Source organism: Diorhabda carinulata, chromosome 4, assembly GCF_026250575.1.
Source record: "Diorhabda carinulata isolate Delta chromosome 4, icDioCari1.1, whole genome shotgun sequence".
Lineage (NCBI taxonomy): Eukaryota > Metazoa > Arthropoda > Insecta > Coleoptera > Chrysomelidae > Diorhabda > Diorhabda carinulata.
Window position 1 is genome coordinate 2,828,412 of NC_079463.1, and position 23,375 is coordinate 2,851,786.

Here is a 23,375-nt window from a genome sequence, read left to right on the forward strand (position 1 = left end):
AGAAAATTATGCTTATTATTTAATACTTTTTCGAGGTTGCAAATTTAGATAGATTAGGTTAGGTTAAGTTAGGTTAGGTTAGGTTAGGTTAGGTTAGGTTAGGTTAGGTTAGGTTAGGTTAGGTTAGGTTAGGTTAGGTTAGGTTAGGTTAAAAGATAGTCTAAATATTCAACATAGCCCTCTCCCGCCCCTAATCCTCTCCAACATAAAATATTCGGAAAATATCAACTATTCAAGATGTATGTGTACATTTTCCAATGTTCAAACCTTAAAAACTATGTGAAGGAATGTTTTCCGAGCCCAACATATATATATATATTCTTTTTCAGATTAAAAAACCGTATAATATACTAAAATTTCAAGGAAATCGGGCGTATGCAACCTAAACTAAATAATTACCGAAGTATTTTATACTGTATACTTTTCGAGTGATTTTTTTTCGTAAAAAATTGCTATTACTAGAGCTTAGGATTTTTGCATTTAATTCCTGTATAGCTGTGCGAAAACAAAAGATATTTTGAGCAATAGTAGGAAAGAATTAATTAGATTAACTCAAATGTAATTTTAAATACAGGTAGAAATATAATTTTACAGGTTGTCGATGTCAACATTGTGATAATGACCGCAACAGGTCGAAATGTAAAATTTTTCATAAATTGGGATTTTTGTTAATATTCACTGATTTATAACTGTAAAAAATGCACTCAAGTCTCTCGCCGTAAGAGTACAACGACTTTTTACTTGTTTATAATTATTGGAAGTAAAAAAAAAACGATACTTGAATATTTTCTTATACTTTTATTGTAAATGCATACAAGTTGGAATGTATAAATTAAAGACAATGCCTACAGATCTTATATAACAATTACGAGGCTAACATATAACAGCGGATAGACATTTATTTCAATTATCAAAATGTTTCTAAAATTCGGGGCCTCAGTTTTTATTTGGTATTCTGCAATTCTTACTTTCTTATTAGAAAACCATTAAAACATGGATCGTTTGAACAACTAAATGTGCAAAATTATGGTATTCATAAAAATAAATAATAATATACAAAAGTTAGGTATTGTTAAGGGTAAACCCCATAGGGGTCGAAATAAAAAATACTGTACATTCGACATTCATAACCTAAATGACAATAATTCACAAAATAATACAAAAATTAAATTATAGCAAAATAAATTAATATATAAAAGATTTTTAACATTTGTACATATACATACAGTATAATATAATATAGAATTTTCTAGATTAGTCAAAGCAGAATGATAATAAATTGATTAGATTCAATGCAGTGGCGGATCTTGGATTTTATTTTGCGGACAAGAGGGCTGAAACTAGATAAACGGAGCGGGCACAAAAATAAAAATACTCCATGTTGATTGTGTGCAGATAAAGTAAATTTAACTAAGACATTATAAAAAGTATTAAAATTGAAGTGGAATTACGTTATTCTTGAAAATGAATATATTCTAAAAGCTTCAGATTCATTATATTTGTAAAAAATCTTACAAAAAACATTTTAGATGTTTTTGAAGGGGGTTCAGTCCGACAGCCTCCCTTTGGATCCGCCACTGGTCAATTGGACATTGTTTGTTGTAGAAGGTATTAGATAATAATAATACTGATTCACTAGAAAAGCTCGACGTAATCATCTTTTAAGAGAACACACATCTCACTAAAACACCTGTAAATGTGTAAAAAATGTACTGTATTTTTAACTTTCATTGATAATTATTCTTCAATTTACTTTAGTTTTTCTAATAACCACTACAACAATATTTTTTCCCTCATAATTACTGCTTTAAATAATATATCAAAGCTTCCTGTTTGATTAAACTCGCTATAAAACTTTCACTCTGTCTCATATTAATACTTCTCAACCTTCCCATTTCAAACCTCCATTTCCTATATTAACATCAAACAACGATTACGTCTTGATTAAAGACAGAATAAAAGAAAAATTGAGTTGCTTCAATGCCCCCAATCAATTATGAATGTTTAAGAAGAAAGTCATATAAAGATGAGACTATTTTAATAAATACACATGTGTCTTTATTTCCAAATTATACGTAACTGGGTTCATCTCATGAATTAAACATACCTACGGAGAGAAAGTAGATTGGGATTAATTGGGGTTTTTGAAGGGTTACAAGCGATAATAAGCAGTATCGGTTGTTGATATTACGAATGAATTAAACAAGCGATACATTCTTCCAATCATTTTCTGAAAATAAATTTCTTTGGACACCAAACGAACTTCCACACGTATACCATCCGTAAAATATATTTTTTCAATAAATTTTCTTTCGAAATAGTCTGTTGTATTTTGATTAGGATTTTGCTTTCTATCAGTTTATCTCGGCACTGATCGAAAGTATACAGTTTCTGTTTTATTGGGTATTTTTTCGAATTAATATTGACTATGGAAGAGTGTGGGAATAAAAATTTAAGTTTAACAAGGGATTAAGGTTTTTCAATATACTGGAAATTAATCAGTCAACTATATCCCGGAAAGGGTTAGCTACACAGCATCAACAAGTGTCAGATGAAGCTCGAAATGTGAAATGATGGAACTTAGAGCCAAGGTAGCTCACACTGCATCTTAAATGACCAGAGATCATCGGGCAGTTAGATTAAGATTTACAAGAGAAGGGCAGCTTGTCCCTTTATAGGCGATAACTTTGTGTTAATACATAATAACGTGGTGTAATGAAGTGGCTACACGCAGCACGGGCTTAAACCTTATTGAGCATGTATGGGACAATATTTACAGAACACAGATTTGATACCATCTAAACATCAATAACTGAAAAGGGAGTTGAGGACTGAACCGAAAAATTTGGACCGAAATGAGCTCGACTAAGCAACACTTTCTATCTCATTGCATTGATTTGAATTTATAGCGACGTGATTGTTTTCTTTTTTGGCGAAGTTTACTTTCTATATTTAGAACTTTGATTGTTTTTCTGCTCGCTACCTCCATCTATTAGAGAAACATCTTAGCTAGTAACTATAATAGAATATCCTACTATTATTTCATCATTATTTCCAACAACGACATTTTGAGAAAGTTATTTGATGCAATTTCATCTTCTTTATCATGGTTCCTCGTGTTTTTTATATTTTAATTTAGACATTTAGACTACTAGTGTTTGTAAAGTTTAATAATTACAAAACAGAGTCAATATTTGTACAACGAAAATATAGATTATTAAATTCATTAACTAGAGTACTAAAATTATGAAAAATGATTGTTGAAGGGCAACAATTCGAATTTATGTCAGCAGAACATTGGAAATTAAACAGTTTGTTATTAAAAAATGTAAATATGTCAAAAAATTAATTTTATGAATATATTTAGATTTAACAAAGTTACACAATAGATTTTTGGTTAACCAAAATGAATGTGGAGTTGAATATTAGGATTTAGTACGCAATCTTTAGGTCTTTCGAGCCAGATAATAACGAAGGTATACGGTATTTTTTTTTATTTGTTTAATTATCCTATTTCCGTACTTCCAACAAATACTCTCATAAATTCAAGGACTATTTTGTTGTAATTTTTAATGATTTACCACTGTTTTTGTTATTTTTCAGCTTAACATTCCAATTTCGACATAGCAATTTATGATTGTTAGTCAAACTTTCATTTATTTACTGATCAAATAATTTTTTGGTAACTAGTTAAGATTTTATCTTTTTGGAATGGCTAAGCAAAACAATATAAGAAAAACTTTTTAACTTCACTTGCTGTTGACATTTAATAAATGTATTAGATCAAAATCTGAGCGGTTAATTAGATTTTACCTAATAAGCTGATTGATATATTACTATATATATATAAAAAAAATTCTTAATAATCCTGAATTTATAACTTATCTTTCTGCTATGACTTTTGTGTTAAAAAAAAAAACCAACTTTTCAATTTTCTACAAATCAAATGTTTCGTTACTTTGATTGCAAATATTTCCGAACACTTTCATTTTAGAAAATCTTGCCTTACAGAAATGATGCCTGGCTTCTGGACACTTACACCCGTCTTCGGAGCGTATATCTTCGTACACTTGTATTAAGAATATAGATTGTTGGGGACACTTAGTATGAGTTTTGGGTGCGCAATCATGGGAAGCGAATTTACCTTTGCGGTTAAATTTCATTTTTAAAGTGGTATTGAAAGCCGCTACCAAATTCACGTAGCCGCCCATCTCCTTTGCAACCATGTCCCGGAATTGGCAACTCTTACTGCTATGTTTCTGGAACAATAAAGAAATAACGTCAGGATGTAGGAATTAGGAATCTTCATTTGCTTTTCCAAATGAAACTTCGAAAAATAATACAAGAAGTTCAATTCTAACGACAAAAACACAAAATTTCTTTCACAAGATCCCAGGTTTTCTGAGTCAACCCACAAGAGGACACCCCCCGACTCAGTAACTCCGTACTTTACAAGCAAATATCGAGTTATAAATCAAGGATTGGACTACTAGGATTAGATCTTTTCTTGCCGAAGAAGATTGAAAAGGATTTACCCGAGACAGCGAAAACATACACACATTAAGACCCACCAAGGCCAAGAAGATAAAAGTTTATAACCAACAGGCTAACTCTTAACAAAAAGGTAAGACTTCCCAGAATCTGTGATGCGAACGAGGATGAGGACCTGTCAAAATGACAGGAGTGGTTGAATGATCAATATTATTATCAATTCTTGAAGAATTATTACATTTCGGCATCAATTTAAGATGATAACAACTGATTTTGACAGACCAAATAACCAAAAATATTTTTAGCATGTTAGCAACCTCTAATAATTTTTAAATCGAGTCAAGATTTTACTCACCTTAGCTATTAGAGACGTATGTGCCCTATGTCTTTTTTTAATTTGTGCTTTTTTCCAACAAATGAATTTTTCCGCTTTCATATCGTAGAGATAGAAATTCCTACCAGCTGAAATTTTGTATATGATACCTGAAACAAAAAAGGCGTCAATACAGTACAGTTTTTCAAATATTACAGTTAAAATGATCAAAAAATGAGCATCAAAATTTTATCTAAAGATATTCAGTCGTGTGAATCAATATGTTTTAACCAGAATTGAGAATAAAGCTTCCTCAACTTCGTTATTTCTACTATTATTGAATATTGGAACTGGCTGATAATTCAATATCATTTCTGTATAAATATTGTTGCTTCTTCTGAAGATAATACTATTTCAATTAAATTTAAACAGTTTTTTCGTTTTATATCAGAATTACTTTTTGTTTATAGTTTCTGTTGTTTTCATAGAAATTTAAAAGTGTTTCACCAAATTTTTCACCATGAAAATCGTAAATTCCCTATACTAATGACTGACTATTGGCCAGAAAATTTTTTTTAAAATATCTGGATAAAAAACTTACCGTCTTCTTCATCTGAAGTTGCTACGACATTGCTGCCATTGACGTGGAGGTACCCTTGTGATAGTTGATTGTAGATTTTAATTCTTATAACGGGTCCGAAACAATTCTGAAAACACCTATTGACTTCATGGGATTCCCTTACAATCAAAAACTGAAACAACAGAAAACGAAAGTCATTAAAAAGATATGAATTAATACAAAAATACGCATTAATTTGTTTTTTAATCAGGATACTAGTAGGTAAAAGTGACAGAAAATTATAACTCCAGGTACAGGATTCCATATAGCTTTCCAATAAAAAATAAGAATGTAGTTTAGAAGTCAAAAAAATTGGAAATAGAAAGCTGCTTCGATTGTATCCAATATGGTGGAGTTCCAATTCGTTAGACGTTAAGGTCTTGGTTATGATAAGTTTTTGTAAAGAAATTATGAAAAATCTCCGTAATCATGAAAAAACTATGTATTTCCAAAGATTTACAAACTTTAAATAAAAAAAATTGACAAAAAACTTGACTTTACTACCCCATAAATTTTGGATGGGATTTATATCAAGATTAATTATTCGCCGGCCACGGTAAAGTCTCAATATTGTTTCATCGAAACCATAGTTGAATTATGCGGGCAGGGTGGACAGGATAATGTCTAGAATTTTGAGATAAACTTCAGAGTTGAACCTTGTACCAATCCTCTAACAAACGCCAGGCTCATTCATACTTTTCCAAGCCCATACACCTCTTCAAATATGTGGTTATCTATAAACGCGAATACGTCCCTCACTTGTTTTTTCATATGTGAAGATAACTGGTTCCCAAAAGTCCAGATCACATATATAAGGGAAAAAATAATCAATACCGCATCTTATTTTCCTTCCTTCAGACTCAATCTTTTGGGCGCAAGGTCCTGTCTTACTTCCTTGGCCTGATTACGGTACTCACATTAAGACCTAGATGACTTATATTTTGATAGAACAATCATCTTAAAACTCTGATTCACGCAAAGAAAAAGCTTCTTCAGTGAAAATAGAAAGAACAATTAACTGGTCCATTCCTCACAAGCAATGTTTGGATCCAAATCGATGACCACGTCGCCTTATGCCTCCTGGCAGCTTCAGCATCGCTTCCTAGTCTAAAATGCATCATTTTTTATGTTTTCCTGATTGTATAGATCATTCTTACTTCAAATATTCGGTTAATAAAGATCTAAAATTTTAGAATAAAACGTTAGATCAGTTTCCAGCTCATCTAAAGTCTTCTATCTACTTTTAAAAGAATGTAGGGGCTGTGTAAGAGAAACAAATAAAGAAAATGATAGAAATCACACGAAAAGCAGAATTTTCCTCTCATAGTTTTTACTAAAAAGATTTTCAATGCTCGAAGAAAACGTTTATTCGGAGCCATCCACCTACGTTCTGTCAGACTTGTTCTTTGAGGTTATTTATTTCGGTTAACATACATTTGGACATTTTTTAAGATCGTAAACGCAACGTCAATTAAAAAGTCGCGCAAAAGTTACAAATCTTTAGAAGTTGGTCGTCGTAACGAGATCGGCGATTATATCTTTTGTTTATTGGGCGCCATGTTTAGAATAACCGACAAGTGACCTTATAAGTGAAACAATTATAATTACGATGGTGGAAACAGCGAATAGCAAACGGGAGAAAATGTACTCCGCCGTGGCTTACAGGTGAAAATGTATGGTTAATTGGGTGTTGCGGTCTTTGGGAGAAACTGAAAAAGGTGAGAGAGAGTCTGAAATGTTGTTGGTGGGAAGACAGAAGAATGGCGCCGACGTTATGTATCTAAAAAGACTACGGCGGTTATTATCATTAAATCATACAGAAATTGGTAACACAATAAAGATAAAGAGAAACGACAAATTTTATGTTTGCTAACATAAAGTGTAGACGATGCAATAAAAATTTGGTTTTTATTTACTAATATCACTTCTAGACAACGATGCAGTTATATTCTATGAAAACTTCATAAATAATTTATTGTTTTTTCACACAGGGTGATCCTTTTATAAAGGGTGTATCATAAATAATGTCGGTTTGCTATGTTCATTTTGTTTATTAATTAATTAGACAAAATGAAAGCCCTAAATATTGCCCATCGTATTCTATGGTTTCAGCCCAACGTTTACTTTGATATATTGGTAAAACTGTTGTTTGAATTTAGACGCAGAAAATTATCGCACTGCATTTTCAACATCTTTTGATTCAAATTTTTTCCCGCACAAGAATCTCGCCATGGATCTAAACAAATAGTAATCTGACATCGGGAGTTCTAAGCTCTTTATTAGATTAAGTAAATCTGTATATTTCTCGGATAAAACCTCATTAATAACTCGATTATCTGGAAAGATTTCGAAGTATATTAAACCTTCAAAATTCCACCACACACAACAAGACTCAGCTTTAATCGACCTCTCTTTGCTCTGGTAACTATCCATTGTCTTACCATTGATTTTTCATGTTTCGGGTTAATTAGATAAATCCATTTTTCATTATTTTATAGATCTCACCCAATGGTGGTGATGTATGATATCTTTATAAGGTCCAAAGGAGTCCGAAAATCGACAAGTGCTGGCTATAGGTTGATTTTTTACTGCTTTTGTTGTCTTGTTTTATCAATAAACAAAAAAAGAATGATTGAGGCGTTGGAGTTTTTACATATGAAAACCCTTTGTAGAAATCGCAAATTATAGACCAAAGAATTTGAATTTTTCTCATAGAAATATTAGTTTCCTCATCTACAATATAAAAATAAATCGCTAAACGTAAATATATAGAAAAAGCAGAATCGATTTCGCTATTTCTTTTTATATATTCCTTGAATTACGAGGATGGTTCTTACGAAACGAAACATTTAGAAAATTGTCCGAAAAAGTCTGTTTTGTATAATATAATCAAGTGTTAGTTAAGGATTAGGTTCAAAATTGCACGCAATTTCTTGCAAATTGCACGAAACGGTGCAAATTCTGCATTCCAACTGAAAAATTCATACATAAACTTCAATAAAGAAAGATTACTACATAGCTGTTGCATTCAAACCTAATTTCAACTAATTTTTATAGAAAAAAAGGTGTAAAAACTTCAACATCTGAATTAGATTTAAACCCAAAAATTACGAACAAGTTAAAAATGAATGAAAATTATCAATGGACTAAAGAGAAATAGCAAATGAGTAGTAGGGACTAAAATTGGCGACTACATATAACATGTGGACAAAAAAAGTCGTCAATAATAGACTTTGTAACAGAAAATGAATATCCTCTACCCACATATAACATTTAAACATGTCGGAACGAGTTTAAGTTATCATTTTTCGTCTTGACTTATAAGAATATGAGACATAGTTGAAATAGTTGCAGTGTGAATAATTGCTGCTATAAAAATTCATTCACGGTATTTTTATTACTGTTTTTCTGTAGTTTAATTTATGGTAATAACATTTTTTCCTCTATGGATTCAATAAATCATAGTTTTCGATGCTCTAGACCTAGTATTAATCAGTAATAATTTTTGTTAGATAACAGTGATAGTTTTTCGAAAACTATGAATCGAAAAATGTGAAACCAGATCTCACCCTATAAGATTTATTTCTATAAAGTCAATATCTCAAATAACAGGTCTGACAATCTCCTGACAACCTCCATGCGTCAATCTGGACAAGATCAAAACTGAGAAGTATTCTTGTAGAAAGTAATTGACAAAACATACCTTGATTATTCAAAAATTTCCATTAATGTTACAGTGCTTTTTCAAATAGTGGTTAGGTTAGATTACTGAATGAAGTAAGACTGAGTATATGGAGTTGGAAAGAAAAAAAATGGCCGACAGTATCCTATGGAAGAGAAACGATGAATGTAACCAAAGCTGATGAAAAAAAACTTAACACCTTCGAAATAAAAATGATAATAAGAACGCTGAAATCTTAATTGATGAGACTATCACCAATTATATAAAATCGCAGCGAATACGATGGCTAAGACACATAACACGGATAAAAAATAATGGTGAAGTTAGAAAAATAACATAATGGAAACCCTTAGGAAACCGGCCAAAAGGAAGACCAAAAATCCAATGGGAAAATCAAGTAACAAGTGATGTGAACAAAATTGGAATCCGAGGATGGTGGAGTAATACTGTAACATGTCTTTTGGCTTGTTACGTTTTTCTCCAAACATTTTGAATATTCTTTTGTTCACATATTACGGCACAGTCACTTCGGATTTATTTATTCTAACTTTCGAATCAGAGAAATTCAATAAAACCTCCAAATCGATTCTTCCTCTACATCTACACTTCAAACAAAAGTAAATTTTAATCTTTTTTTTATCGTGTTCACAAAAATTTCAGTTATCTTTATGGATATGAATTTGGTAAGCTCCTTTTTATTCAAATCTGCTCTACCTACTCGTTCCTTTTTTAGTAATTTCCATCTATGTTCCCGTTATATTTTTCCCCGCAGCTCTACAGCTGTCAGGTTGGGAGTTTCCACAATAACCACCAGACTAAAAACTCAACTTCAACTCCAACATCTGGGAATCCAGTTTAATATAGACAAGTCTGAGTTGTTTTTATAACTGCCTTTGTTCGTTGTGCTCTTTTGGATACGCAGAAAATGCGAATTTATTATTTTTTCAATAAATTCATTTGTTGCTGAGCTGAAACTTTTTTTTTATTATTTCTAGCAATAAATATTAATTTGGATAATCGTATCCGTGTTTAATTTTTGTTTCCAGCTTTTTCGCTTTATTTATTAATTTTTAACGTCGTTTGTTAAAAAGCTGATGGCATTCAATCTAATATTAATTGTTCACCCCTTGTGAGTACCAGTTTTTATATATTTTAACTGAGGCCGACTACCAATTCCTGAGGAGGAGTTTCCTGTCGGGAATTTAAGGTTACAAAACCTAGGACAGGAAAAAGTGGAGAGAAATAGCGGGAAAAAGCAAAACATGCAATGAATTTTACTTTAAACAAGAAAATGGTTAGAACGTGGATTGACTCACCACAATAAATGAGTCCTATTCCTATTGGAATGTATAACCGAATATATATCAGACTTTTTGGAATTTTGAACATATAATCGAGGTCAAGGTCGAGGAATTTCTTGATGCCGATGACTAATTTCACTTATTTTATAGAAATTTCTCAAATAAAGTTATCCAGCATAAAACTGTCGATAATTTTGGATATTTAATCAAATATATACATCAAAGGATTGAAAATGTAACTTAATTACCAAACTGAGAACTTTCCAATGATCATTCCAATAAAACCTTTTATCTTTTACCTTTGATTCGAGACATTGTTTCAAAAATTTGTATTAACAGGTACGTGTCCAATAATTATTAATTAATATTGATGAATTTTCCATTTTAGATATATCAAAGTACATTGAAACATTATGAAATTCCTTCAAAAATATGACAAGTGACAGACAGGTCACCGGAATTTAATAATTAACCAAAAAACATGATAATTGGAATTACTATAATGTGATAAATAAATAAATTAATGAATATTCTACTCACCATGATAGTTAATAAATAAAAAATTGCCTTTCCTGGTTGTTTTAATATCCTGCAACAAATAAAAACACATGTTAGTAATTGAAATGTAATATATTTATCATTTAAACACATGCGAGTTTGTTAAGTAGAGCAGTATTATGAAATTTATATAGACCAGTCATTGGGTGTTATAACTGTGCCTCGACAACAATGGTCAATTGCACAAAAACAAAAATGTACAAATTAAAATGATTTAAAACTATAAAAACACATAAATGTATTTTGTGGTAAAAACTATTAGCCGTGGGAAACTCTAAAATTGTAATCCTCATTATTGGGCGGTTCAAACCGTTCTCTAACAACACAATCGGAAGAAACGGAAGAAAACTTCAAAGAATACCATTTTTTGTACACCGACGCCTCCAAAACATATCGCTAGAGCAGATCAATACAATAGAACAGCCATTATTACAGATTCCATGATCTCAATACAAACCATTCAACAACTTTTTCCCAAACGCCCTATAGGTAGGTATCCTTATTAAAACCCAATTACACCTTATCCACCAATCTAAGGCAAACATATCAATCATCACATACAAGCATCGCAGGAAACGAAAAAGCAGACAAATGAGTTAAAGAAGTAACAGATAACAACGAAGCAATAATTGTACGGGAAGTGATAACAAACGACTTTAAAGAGACAATCAAAACAAAAAGTTCAGTGCTAGTGGCAAATCTATAAAACCATCCGTCCAACCATGAAAAAACAGTTTTAAAAATCGTATTTATTTAACCGAGAAAACTCACCAATATGTGAAACTTGTAACGTTAATATAAACGTGAAAAATTTATTGTAGAACTGTCAAAAGTACAAAAACTAGCAACTTTCCGTAATTTAGTCAATATCTAAAAGACACTCAATTACATCATAAATTGTGAACAACCGACATGTCGCTAATAACCTTTGAAGTTGATACGACAATAAACATAAAAAATAATTATTGGGCAGTTGATTGTTTTTTCCTTTCAGATAAAATCGTTGGTACGTGGTGAAATATTTTCTGGAATCGGTAAATATGACTATTTGTAGCTTCTTTCCTTTTTGAAAAATTCATGGAGAAGATGGATGTTATATCATAGATCGTTGATATGAAATTTGTAATCATTTACGAGATGGACTGTTTTCTCAAGTGTTGTTAGAAACTTCTCTGGTATAATGATCTAAAGTTTCGCATACAGTTCTAATATTAAGAAAAAATCAGATAAAAGAGACTTGGTAGATGTTTGGTTCCAATGGACTAAATGGAGGAGAATCAGTATATAAGGATGGTTCCTCAAGTTTCTGGTCCAACCAAGAAAGCAAAAGAATTTTTGGGAAAATAGTATCTTTATCCATTTAGCCATTATAACAAGTCTGGTACCAAAAAATAATCCGATGAGGCTAAATCTGGCAAATAGGGTGCATGAGGTAGCAATTCAAAATTAATTTTGGCCATTGCAATAACGGATGTGAGAGCTGGTGCATTGTTTTGATACAACAACACTTTCTTCTTAACCAAATGCGGCCGTTTTGGCATGATTCGTTGATAGTTTCTCTTTTTTCAAGAAAATTATCCCACGCGCATCCCAAAAAACCGACCTCATGGCCTTTCCTGCAGATGGAACGATCTCTGGAGCCGGTTCTCCCGTTTCAGTCCATTGTTTTGTTTGATCTTTTGTTTCGGGTGTGAAGTAATGGACCCACGTTTCATTCATGGTTATGAAACAGCACAAAAAGTCATTAGTATGGAGGATTACGTCAAATATTCATTTCAACATAAGCGAGGTTACAAAGAAAAGCACCAAGTCAGAGGCGAGAAACGATATTGTGAACGTGAGACATGGAAGTATATTAAGCAACCCAGAATCCCAATAAAAAAGTATTAGATTTAGCTTCATCACAGAGTTGCCTTTGGGTTTATATTGTTTCCAAAAGTTAAAGTGATAGTCATAGGTAAAAAGATCCATCTTGTAGCGTTTCACAATTCACAGGAAGGATTTGGTTTGATTCCTATACAAAGTCAAATCAAAAATTACAGTGGTGACAAATTAATTACAAATATTGGCTTTTCAATGTAAGTGTCTTTAGGTCTTACACTCTTTTCCAGCACCATGATGCATACTGTGATAATATTGATACTTGTAATTTGAATTTAGAAGAACTATGTTTTAAAATTGATTCAACTTTTAGAGTCTGTGTTATATGCTATCATAACTACGTACAACGTTTCCTATAAACATATTTTGATTAAGAAATATCGTTCTGGTCTATAAACTACGTTTGTCGGTGTCTATTTCCTAAATATCGAATATCAAAACAATTTTTAACCACACATCTCAAATTAACTTCTATTGGTGTAAGATAAAACTAGAAGGTTTCAGATAAAACTAATTGGAGATGGTGCTAATTTACACATTTGATACTAATTTAAATATTTGAAAACTAAAATCATTTTTTTTCTCGAACATTGAATATATTTGTTTATAATTGCTTTAACAGCCATTCAGAGATAAATTATAGCGTTTATCAGTAGTTCAATAAAATAAATGTATGACTATTAATATTTAAAATGGTATCTGATGTTTTTATAATGTATACAACATACTTCAACTATTCGTGCTTTCTGTTGTACATTTTTAATATTATACATATTATATATCATTAGATTAAACGTTGTAATGACCTGGTATTACAACTAATTATATACAAGGAGATCATTTAATGATATCGATATGTTTTTGATTAGTTTGAGACCGTTCGATCAACTCAAATTTTCTCATAATTTTTTATAATTACAGTAGAAACTTGATAAGATAAGGACAAAGAAAAACGTTAAATAATTTGAGTTATTTGACTGATCTGACCAAGAGACTTTACTCTTAATCTACAGGCATGTCAGAAGATCTAGGATCGATTATGGGTCCTCCATTAAAAAACAGATACTAAAATGTTTAGGTACCATAGATAATCCAGCATTCTAGCTAAAAATAGACAATACCTAACAATGTCATAAGCCAGAATTTTCACGCCACTAAGAAGGTTTTGAAAGATCATGAAAACGCGACGTACAGTTGGCGAGTGAAAAGCTTTCTTGGACTAAAACGTGAAAAAATATGCATCCACCAGGAGCTTTGGCGATAAAAACCTATTTCAAGACTTCAAAATGAAAAAATAGACTAGAGAACATAAAAATTGGACGCATGAAGAGTGGGAAAGAGTGATGAGTAAAACTTTGAGGTTAATGGATCTAAGAAAACACGGAGGAGGCTCGTCAATCATTCGAGGATTGTTTGGAGGCAGGGCAACTGGAAACCAGGTAAAAACGCTTACATTTCGGAAAAGAGTAAAGAAAAATGTAGTGAGTCTTGGCTAGCGTTTGATTTATTTTCCATCATGATAACGATCCCAAGTATTCCTTGAATAGAATGGAATTGAGTAGGAAGAATGAACCGAAAGTAGTTTCCCTAAAAAACGACTGAATAATAAAAGTTGAAGGAGGTTACATCTATGAATAAAAAATTTAAATATATAACAATTATACACTGTATTTTCTTAATTCTTATTTTTATTTGTTGTCTATAACGCAAACTATAGTATGGGCAAAAACTATTGATGTATAGTGTGTTTACAACAATTCCCAACGCCAGACAGTTAGACAAGTGGATTTGAATTGTTTATTTTTACGTTGAACAATGGTACAAATGGTTATATAGTATATGAAATAAATCAAATTATGACATATTTAAGAACAAACAAGTTTATGCATTGAACTTCTCATGTCTCATGGAAAAATCGATTCAAAATGAAAAAATAACACAGCAGTAAAACTTGTAATGGCACTTTTATGCTAATAAAAACTTATATAGTCAACAAATATACGCAAGCGATGAGTGTTAACAATTTATTTTAACGTCTAAGTGATGTGGGAAGGATTTTTGATAAGAAGCTTGTAACAGAAATTTTATATTTCATATTTAACATTCTTATACAATATTACGAAACTGTTTCCAAATAACCGCTGTTTAAATTTATACTCATCACGAATAGGTACCGAAAAATTACAATGATTACTTCTTATATCATCACTTTATTAAATACATATTTTGTTTTATGACTGATACTGTATGTTTGTTTTTTTTTATAATAAATGCTTGAAAATGATACTCGAGATGTGGAAATGGGCAATAAATTCATGATAACGCAGATATTATTCCAATTTCTGAAAAGTTCTAAGACACTTTGTGTGCTAAACTGTGAGATAACTGCTCAAAAAAATACTACAACTTACTTTTACACCATTATATTCCAAAATTAGAATAAAAATATAAGAGGGAATGAAAATAACAAAAGATACTGTAAAATATTTTAGTTGGAGATTTACTTGATGGAAAAGAAAGCTACGGCTGTACTGATTGGTTTACTAGAGGCACTGTATTCGTAAGAGAAGATTTAGTGCATTTAAGAGAACAGTTAAGTTGATGATATTCATACTGGACATGGTGTTTACACTAAAACTCACAATCACTCTATTTGTCGCGACCAAGTTATTGTCTTCAGTCTTCCGTCTCTAAAAGGTGATATCCTCTTACGAAATACAGTTTCCTTTGACAATTTTCATGTCTATCATTAAGTCTAATAGTAAATTCAAATTTTGTAGCTACCAGAGCTTTATCAGCTTCTTAAATTTATACTGCAAACGAAACTGTGCAGCGGTGGAAATCGCAATGGATGCAATAGGTTCCAATTATTTGTTTGTGGCTAATTAACGGTTTCGGAATTTTGATTTTGTTGCATAATGACCAGAAGAAACGTCCTCCGACTTGTCAATTGATTATTTATAAAAAAGAACTCACCAATGATAGGAACTAGTTGTCATTCCAAATATTCCACAGCACTGAAAAATTATCAAACACCTTTTCGATTTTGTCTAAAACCGCATGTCGATCGCTACGAGCTTTTGCAAAACTATGACCGATTAAAGACATTTTGAAATAAATAAGTACTCCGAAAAACGATACGCAAAGTACGTACAGACGCCAATGATATTCGAAGTCATCTATGGACCGCTGAAAAAAATTGTATAGACCTGACGCCGCCGGTATCGTTCAGGCGTCTCTTTCGCATATTTCAGGCGAGAGCGTCACGTTTCCAGAAGTATTTGAATCATACGATATTTCAACATTCAGATGGTAGATAATAATTTGTCTATAGTGTACGCGACAAAAACAACTTGCCGTCACTTCAAGTGCGGTTAGGCGACAATGGTACTCGCATTTTTTCATAGTCAATTTATAATTTAAATTGTTCCAAATTAAAATATTTCATCAGAAAAAAACATAACGGAAATACCATATCTTTCGCACGAATGATAATCTATTTATACAAGATATGAATTGTACCGAATAGCAATGATACGTGGGTGAGTTAGAGACATCATTAATTAAGAAACCAAGATCACATAATTAATTTTTTCTCCTACTCAGTACTACACGCAATATTGTAAATGTACATATACATTTTCAAAAGTACTACTAGCAAATCGGTTGTTATCTAGTATGAGAATGTTTGGGATTGATGTCCAGCGACATCATTCATAATAATTTGAAATTCCATGAATTAATAAGACCTCTAGCGATCAAATTAATAATATATAGTTATTTACTCTTCAATTAACTTCTTTATCATTATTTTTCTAAAATTTATTCGCTAACCAAACGGAACAATTGAAGAAATTGCTGGTTCTATTATACACATAGAGAACAAATTTTGAGTTTAAGGTTACAAAATTTGTCAAAACCTTAATGTTTATCAGGACATTCGTATGTTTGCTATTGAAAAATCAGGGTTTCTTGAGAAAACTGCAAGTTTTTCTTTTCTTTTTTATTTTAGTTGGGATATTTACTGATATAGACCTACTAATCTAGATCTTGCTGATCTAATCCTAATCGAATCTTTCGTTACCAAGGACTACTGTGCTTTGGTACGTTATATTTATTAAGTAGATCAAGGGAACAAAAGTAAAAGGACCTTGGTGGTGCGCGAAGGTTTTCAAAAGACATATGTTAATGAAAAAATTGTTTGTCCGGTAGGAAAATATTGAAAAGCATATAGATTCGAAAATAAAAGGTTTTATTATTGTTACGAACCTGTCCGGCACTGTCCAGCTTCAATGGAATTTTAAAATTAGGCATATTCGCGATGCGCCTTTCATCTGTTTTTTTATAAATGGCAGACGCGCCTTTTTATTATAGAAGGCGGTTATTCCTTTTGATTCTTTTTGTTCTAGATCTTTATTTAGGTATATAAATGATTTGTGTACACGCAATAAGTTAAGTTTTAAATAAACTAACTTTTACCCGCGGCTTCGTTCGCATCGAATCCATTAAATAAGTATCAGAAATCATTATAATAGAAAAGAACGAAGTCTGTAGCTATATTAGAACCTGAGATATAGATCTTTGAATGTAGAAAAATTGCCAAAAACCTACAAAAATCCACAACTCCACATTGAATGTCCGCGCCTAGCTCCTCTCCAACTCAACCGATTCAAGTGTTCAAAAACTCAAAAGAAAGAAGGTGTTTCAGCGAGTGTTCTTAAACCAAAACGAAGTCTCTATCTTGAATAGAACCTGAGATATTGAGGATAGAACGTATGTATGTGAAAAACCATAAGTAATGTACAGGGGGAAATCGCATTTGAGTACAACTTGAGAATGGTGAAAATTAGATGAAATCCGATGGTTGATGGCTGCTCTGTGCATCAATACCTTTCATTGAAAAAAAAAATTAAGCAAATCGGTTGGGTAGAACGCCTGAACGGACTCTGAATGGAAATCATCAATTTTTTCCATATATAAGATAGTCGTAGTGAAAAGATTAAATTTGCAAAAGTAATCGCAGAAATTATTTAAGTGATATTTATAAATTTTTATAAATAAATAAATCAAGAACTAAGAGACAATGTTTATTAATTCACCCCATGAATATAAAGAGTTTAAATAAATACGAAAAACGTTATACTATGTTGTTTTAATGATTAATTATTTCACAAAACCAATATTCGGCTTCATCTTCCATTAGGAGTATTGCTAATACAAATAGTCGTTCCTTGATATTGTTTCTTATTGTAAATTTGTGTGTTTTGGTCCGTTTAAGTACTGGACAAAGTACAACGGCTCGAAAGTAGCGTGGAGATATCATCAACACAACTTTTCTAGCCCTCTAATGGAACGATGGGGCATGTTGAGTGAAGGTAATGGTAAGAGAAGAATGATCGAAAACGCGTTTTTCTTTAGATAGAGATGTGAGAAAATCCGTCAAGACCCTGCGGATGCGATTACACAGATTAAAAAATCGGGTTTACTGCAATTTATATATGTTCAATTTAATTTTTTATATAATATTGCTTAAAGTAACACCAATATTCATTATACGCTAAAAATTATAGCAGATCTATTTGTTTAACTTGAAATATTACAAGCATACCAAACGGCGTTGTTAATAACGTAAATTTGTTATTCAAATTTCGTTAAAATCAATACTGACTACATTATAGTTGAAAATCAATATTTGTATGGGTTGGGGATAGTGTGAACATTTCAAAATTATTAATAATACATTGTTTCCAAATCAATAAGTCGGTTCCTACTTCTTAACATCACTTCCTTATTTAAACGGAAATTACAAACCATCCGAAATAATCATAGATGGAATATTTCGTAAATGATTAATTCAAATCGCAAATAGACAAAACTAAATACTGAAGGAATGAAAAAAAAAAACAGAAAAGAATAATTTTGCTGTGATGCGATAATTTTCGAGAGTGTGGTTTCTAAATTGTAATTTTGCTACTAAAATATCTAAAGCGCCGCTTTAAAAGCACCGCAAGTCGGATAAGCTAAATAATCAATCGCAAAATCATATCCCACGTCTTAATCACAAGAGTTATTGTAATTGGTGAAGAAATAGGATTCACAAATTTCAATGGACGCCCTATAGTGATAAATTATTTGTGATATATATTCTTTCAGATCCATACGTTTCAATATATACTTCTTACAACATTCCATACGAATCTTTCGGAGTTTGCAACCGTATTGAAAGCATTCTTCACATAGCTCATTTGGAAAACATGCAATTTAATGTTTTAGAGCCTCAAATTTTATTTTTTTTTATAGTTATCACTTTATAAAACAGATACGCTGAATGAACCTATGGAGAACCACGTCTTGTTGTCCTTTCAGAGTCGATGTTTTTGTTTTTCGTTACTTTTTATGTTTATAATTCCATTTGGAAGCTGATTTATATCAACTAAAACAATTTTATATTGATTTTTGATGATCCCCGTATACAACACGTAGTATATTAAACCAGTATTTATTGTATTTCGCAAGAGATAAATTTCTTTATTATAAGTGTGTTCGAATTATTAAAAGCGCAATTTTTAACGATGAAATCCAAAACCACCCATGCAGTCTTTTAAACTTTTACCCTATAATTATATTTGCCATTTATTCCCAACGTTAATAACCATAATTTAGGCTACCGCAATTAAATGTTGTGTTTTAGCACATAATGTGAGGTCGGTGGTTTTTCGAAATGGCTTTATTTAGGGATGAACAACCCAAATAACATAAAATTAATTAATACCTTCCAATTTTTCAAATTTCTTAATAAAGATTAATGGAAACATTTAACAAATTTTTACTAAATTAAGCTCAAAAAATGGTACGAGTCGAGAGACGTAAAATTTGAAAAACTTTGTGAATCCAACCGGGATGAAATAATATATTTCAAGAAGATTTATGATAAAACTCCTAGAAATTTCTATACTGCATAAAAAATTTACTTTAGACTGTTTAGACTGAATTTATTTAAACGCAAATTCCGAGTCCCGAGTCAATATTTTCTTTATCATATATATAATTTAAGGTTATGTAGTAGATACACAAGAAAATTTCATGTCATTCCAGTACATTTTCGTGTTTTTATACCATTTTTTTTATTACCAACCATAAGTTTATGATTCATTAAATTGATCTTTAGTTTCTGTATGCACACGCGAGAACATTTTCGAAACCTCATGCTGTGCTGTAAATATCATTTACTAATCTGTACTCTTCCATATAGGGTGCATCATTTTCGTCATATTTGATCCGGAGCAAAATGATAGACGAGCCAATTTTTAATCGCAAGTTGTGTCGAATTATGCAGAATAATTTTTAGAATAAAACCCTTTTTCGCAACTAGGCTCGTTATTCAATAGCCAGACCTCGTACATCTAAATGTCACAACCTGATGTTGTATTTTTCGATTCACGTGAATTTTCTTGTACGCTCACGTGTCAAAAAAAATTTTGACACAATTTCATTATTATTATTATTAATATCAACAGTTTCTATAGAAAAATATATACAAGGACTCGTAATTCAAAAGATAAATACATTACATATAAATTAATATATTTGTTTATAAAAATACTGCAAAAATTTTAATACGACTGGTAACCAAATCTGTCTTGAATCATATTATTCAAAACAAATCGCTGTCAATTATAGAACCGTGGATGAACCCAACAAAAAAATTGGTCTATCAACATTTTTGTTAAGACTCATCATTTCATTCACCGAATTTAAACAGTACATCTAAGGAGGTATTTGATTAACCTCGTAAATTTGACTAATGAGCGTGTGACAGGTCTAAATGCTGTTAAACCCGTATGTAATCAAGATTTGAGAAAGAGCAGGACCGGATAAATCTATTATTCAATTGAGGAAATATACAAAAAAAAACCATTAAATAAATAAATCAGCAGGTATATCAACATAGAAAATGTTGTTTGGTCACCTTCAACAACAAAAACTTGTCTTTAAAATGAATGTTTCTATTATCAAATTACAGTATTAAAAAAACTATTTTCAGTATGAAATCGCATGTATGAATATGAGCGAAAACTGTTCTTGGTGGGCTGAACCAATCCTGGTAAAGGTTGATCAATTTCAAACACTTCGTCATCTACTTTAAGTTGATGGGTGATGAACCACTGTGATGGCTTACCGCCAGCTGAGTGACAACAGAAATAAACGGCTATTGAGATTTGTATCATATCTTTTATTGATGATAATTAGAACTTCATTTATACCTCGTAACCACAATGAAAATAAGTCATCATTTGATATTGATATTGCGTTTTAAAATTTGAGCTCATAGTTTCTTTAATTATTTTGATCAACATCATTTGAATACCTTTATTTAGTTCGTTGTGCTAACTTCAGAAAATTAGTCTTCATCTGATATAAATTGGCGACCAGCACCGGTTAGTAATAATAGAAAACTTTCATAACATACTTTTGAGTAATAAAACATATTAAAATCATCGATTTGAAAACTGCAGTCGACTCAATAGATGTAAGAATGGTATGGAATAGTATGAGGAATAGATATCCTTGGAAAAATAGCAGAAATAACAAAAGGAATAAATGACAACTGAGGGAAAGTTCAAGAAAATGATCGACCGAGTTGAGGATAGAGATTGGAGTAAAACAAGGAGATAAACTTAGTCCTCTTGGAGACAATAATTGGTTACAGAAACCTAGAAAAGGTAAAAATAGACTTAGGATTAGTATATGCAGACGATATATTAATTGTAGCAGATACATTTAAGTGCATGAAAGAAATAGTAGACACGTGGATGAAGATAATAGACAATGAAAACAAAAGTTAAATGAGGAAGTGAAACAAAAAGGTACATAATAAGAAGTTGTCTTAGAGAAGGTCGAAAAGGAACGAAATAAAATATATTTAAACTGAAACGGGCACAGAAAAACAAGAACATCGCAAGATTAACAAGGAAAGTAACAGAAACAACGATATAAGAAACGAAGGAAAGGCAGACTCAGAAAAACTTCGGATGCAACAAGTAACACAGGAAGTGGGAAGACAAGAGAAAACAATACGGCAGATGAATGAAGCAGAAAACGATTAAGAGTGGATTAAAGTAAAATGAAAACTAAAATCTCAATATTCCAACGCTCGAAATGATATAAAGAGTTCTAGAGACGAAGATAAAGAAGAGGCTTGATCTTAAGCACTTGGTATATCATTTTTACTTGGATATTTATTTTTTTCAGTATCTTGATACAATCAGAATCTAGTTTGTGTATATTTTCGATATTCCTTGTTATAACTTTGACAAGAATCTCGTGAAACGAACAGGTTTTGATCCTCTCCAACCAAATTTGATTGAAATGGGACAGTTTCAAAAATATTTATTCCTTTGTTTAAGTATCTAAAATATTCTTTACAAATTTCTTTCTTTATAAATATTTTTGTCAAATTCAATTCAATTTATATAATTATGAAGAAGAAATTTCTGGGAAAAACCCTTCAAACCCTTTCTATATTCACGTCCATACAGAAACATTTGACAGATAACTGGAATTGTATCAAAGCTCAGACGTTTTTTCAATAATCTTATTATTGTCAGTTAGAAACTTTGATCCTTAAGCGTATAAAAGGATAAGGTAAATCATCATTATGTGAAGAACCTTTTGGTACGTCATTCACACGACCATTACTGTCGGACGATAAAAGGATTATACTTACTTTGTTTATTTAATGGATATTGAAGTGTCAGTACGGATATAGTAAACTATAATAGTTAAATAGGACTAATAGGATATTTCTTGATACACTAAATCATTTTTATAATAAAATATCGAGGTGTAAACATTGGGGTGGGTCTCTGAGAAGATTATATTTCATTCATAGTTTTGATTTCGTGATAATGCGCTTAAGAATTTAATATAAAAAAGGTTAAAATTGTTGTTTACTTTAGACTAAATTTAAAGTTAATAGTAACGACGAAAATATTCGAATTGACAGCAACAACTAACAAAATTTTTGCCAGTCAAAATTTAATATCTAAGGATGCAAAAGAATTGATTTCAGGGTTCAAAAATATTCATTTTCGCGTTGAAATGGTTAATTGATTTGGGTCGAAATCACTTTTTATAATCAAAATTGAGTAATAAACACAAACCGTATATCAATTTCAAACATTATTTTTTAAAAAATAGAAAAAAATACATTGGATTCACTCCCCCAGAAGTTTATATAAAAATAATAAAAGATAATGCCGAAAATATTTTCAAAAACATTTTCGGCAGCTTACTTAACATGAACTGTTGAAAATTTGAAACTCCATGGTGTATAATGATGAATATTTCCAGTAGTAATAACTTAAAGACATTGATAATTATTCGGAAAAATTTTTAAACAGATTTCGAAAGCTTATTGCCTGAAAACAGACCGAAGCCGTCGGCGGATGTCTGTTGCCTATAAACTACAAGCTCAACAAAGTTATTCGGATGGAAAATTTGCTAATTATAGAAAAAAACAATTTATTT

At 31.1% G+C, this 23,375-nt stretch overlaps 1 protein-coding gene across 4 annotated transcripts in view; it reads right to left on the reverse strand.

The window, feature by feature from the left end:
* Window positions 1–783: 783 nt before the first annotated feature.
* Window positions 784–23,375, reverse strand: part of LOC130893309 (uncharacterized) — a 106,422-nt gene continuing 83,830 nt past the window's right edge. For all 4 annotated transcript variants that reach the window (XM_057799299.1, XM_057799300.1, XM_057799302.1 and 1 more), the window contains 4 exons: window positions 10,947–10,995; window positions 5,406–5,556; window positions 4,847–4,974; window positions 784–4,259 (listed from right to left, as the gene is read on the reverse strand). In XM_057799299.1, the coding sequence (XP_057655282.1) occupies window positions 3,936–4,259; window positions 4,847–4,974; window positions 5,406–5,556; window positions 10,947–10,995 (652 nt within the window). In that variant the 3' untranslated portion in view covers window positions 784–3,935. The remainder of the gene's footprint in view (window positions 4,260–4,846; window positions 4,975–5,405; window positions 5,557–10,946; window positions 10,996–23,375) is intronic.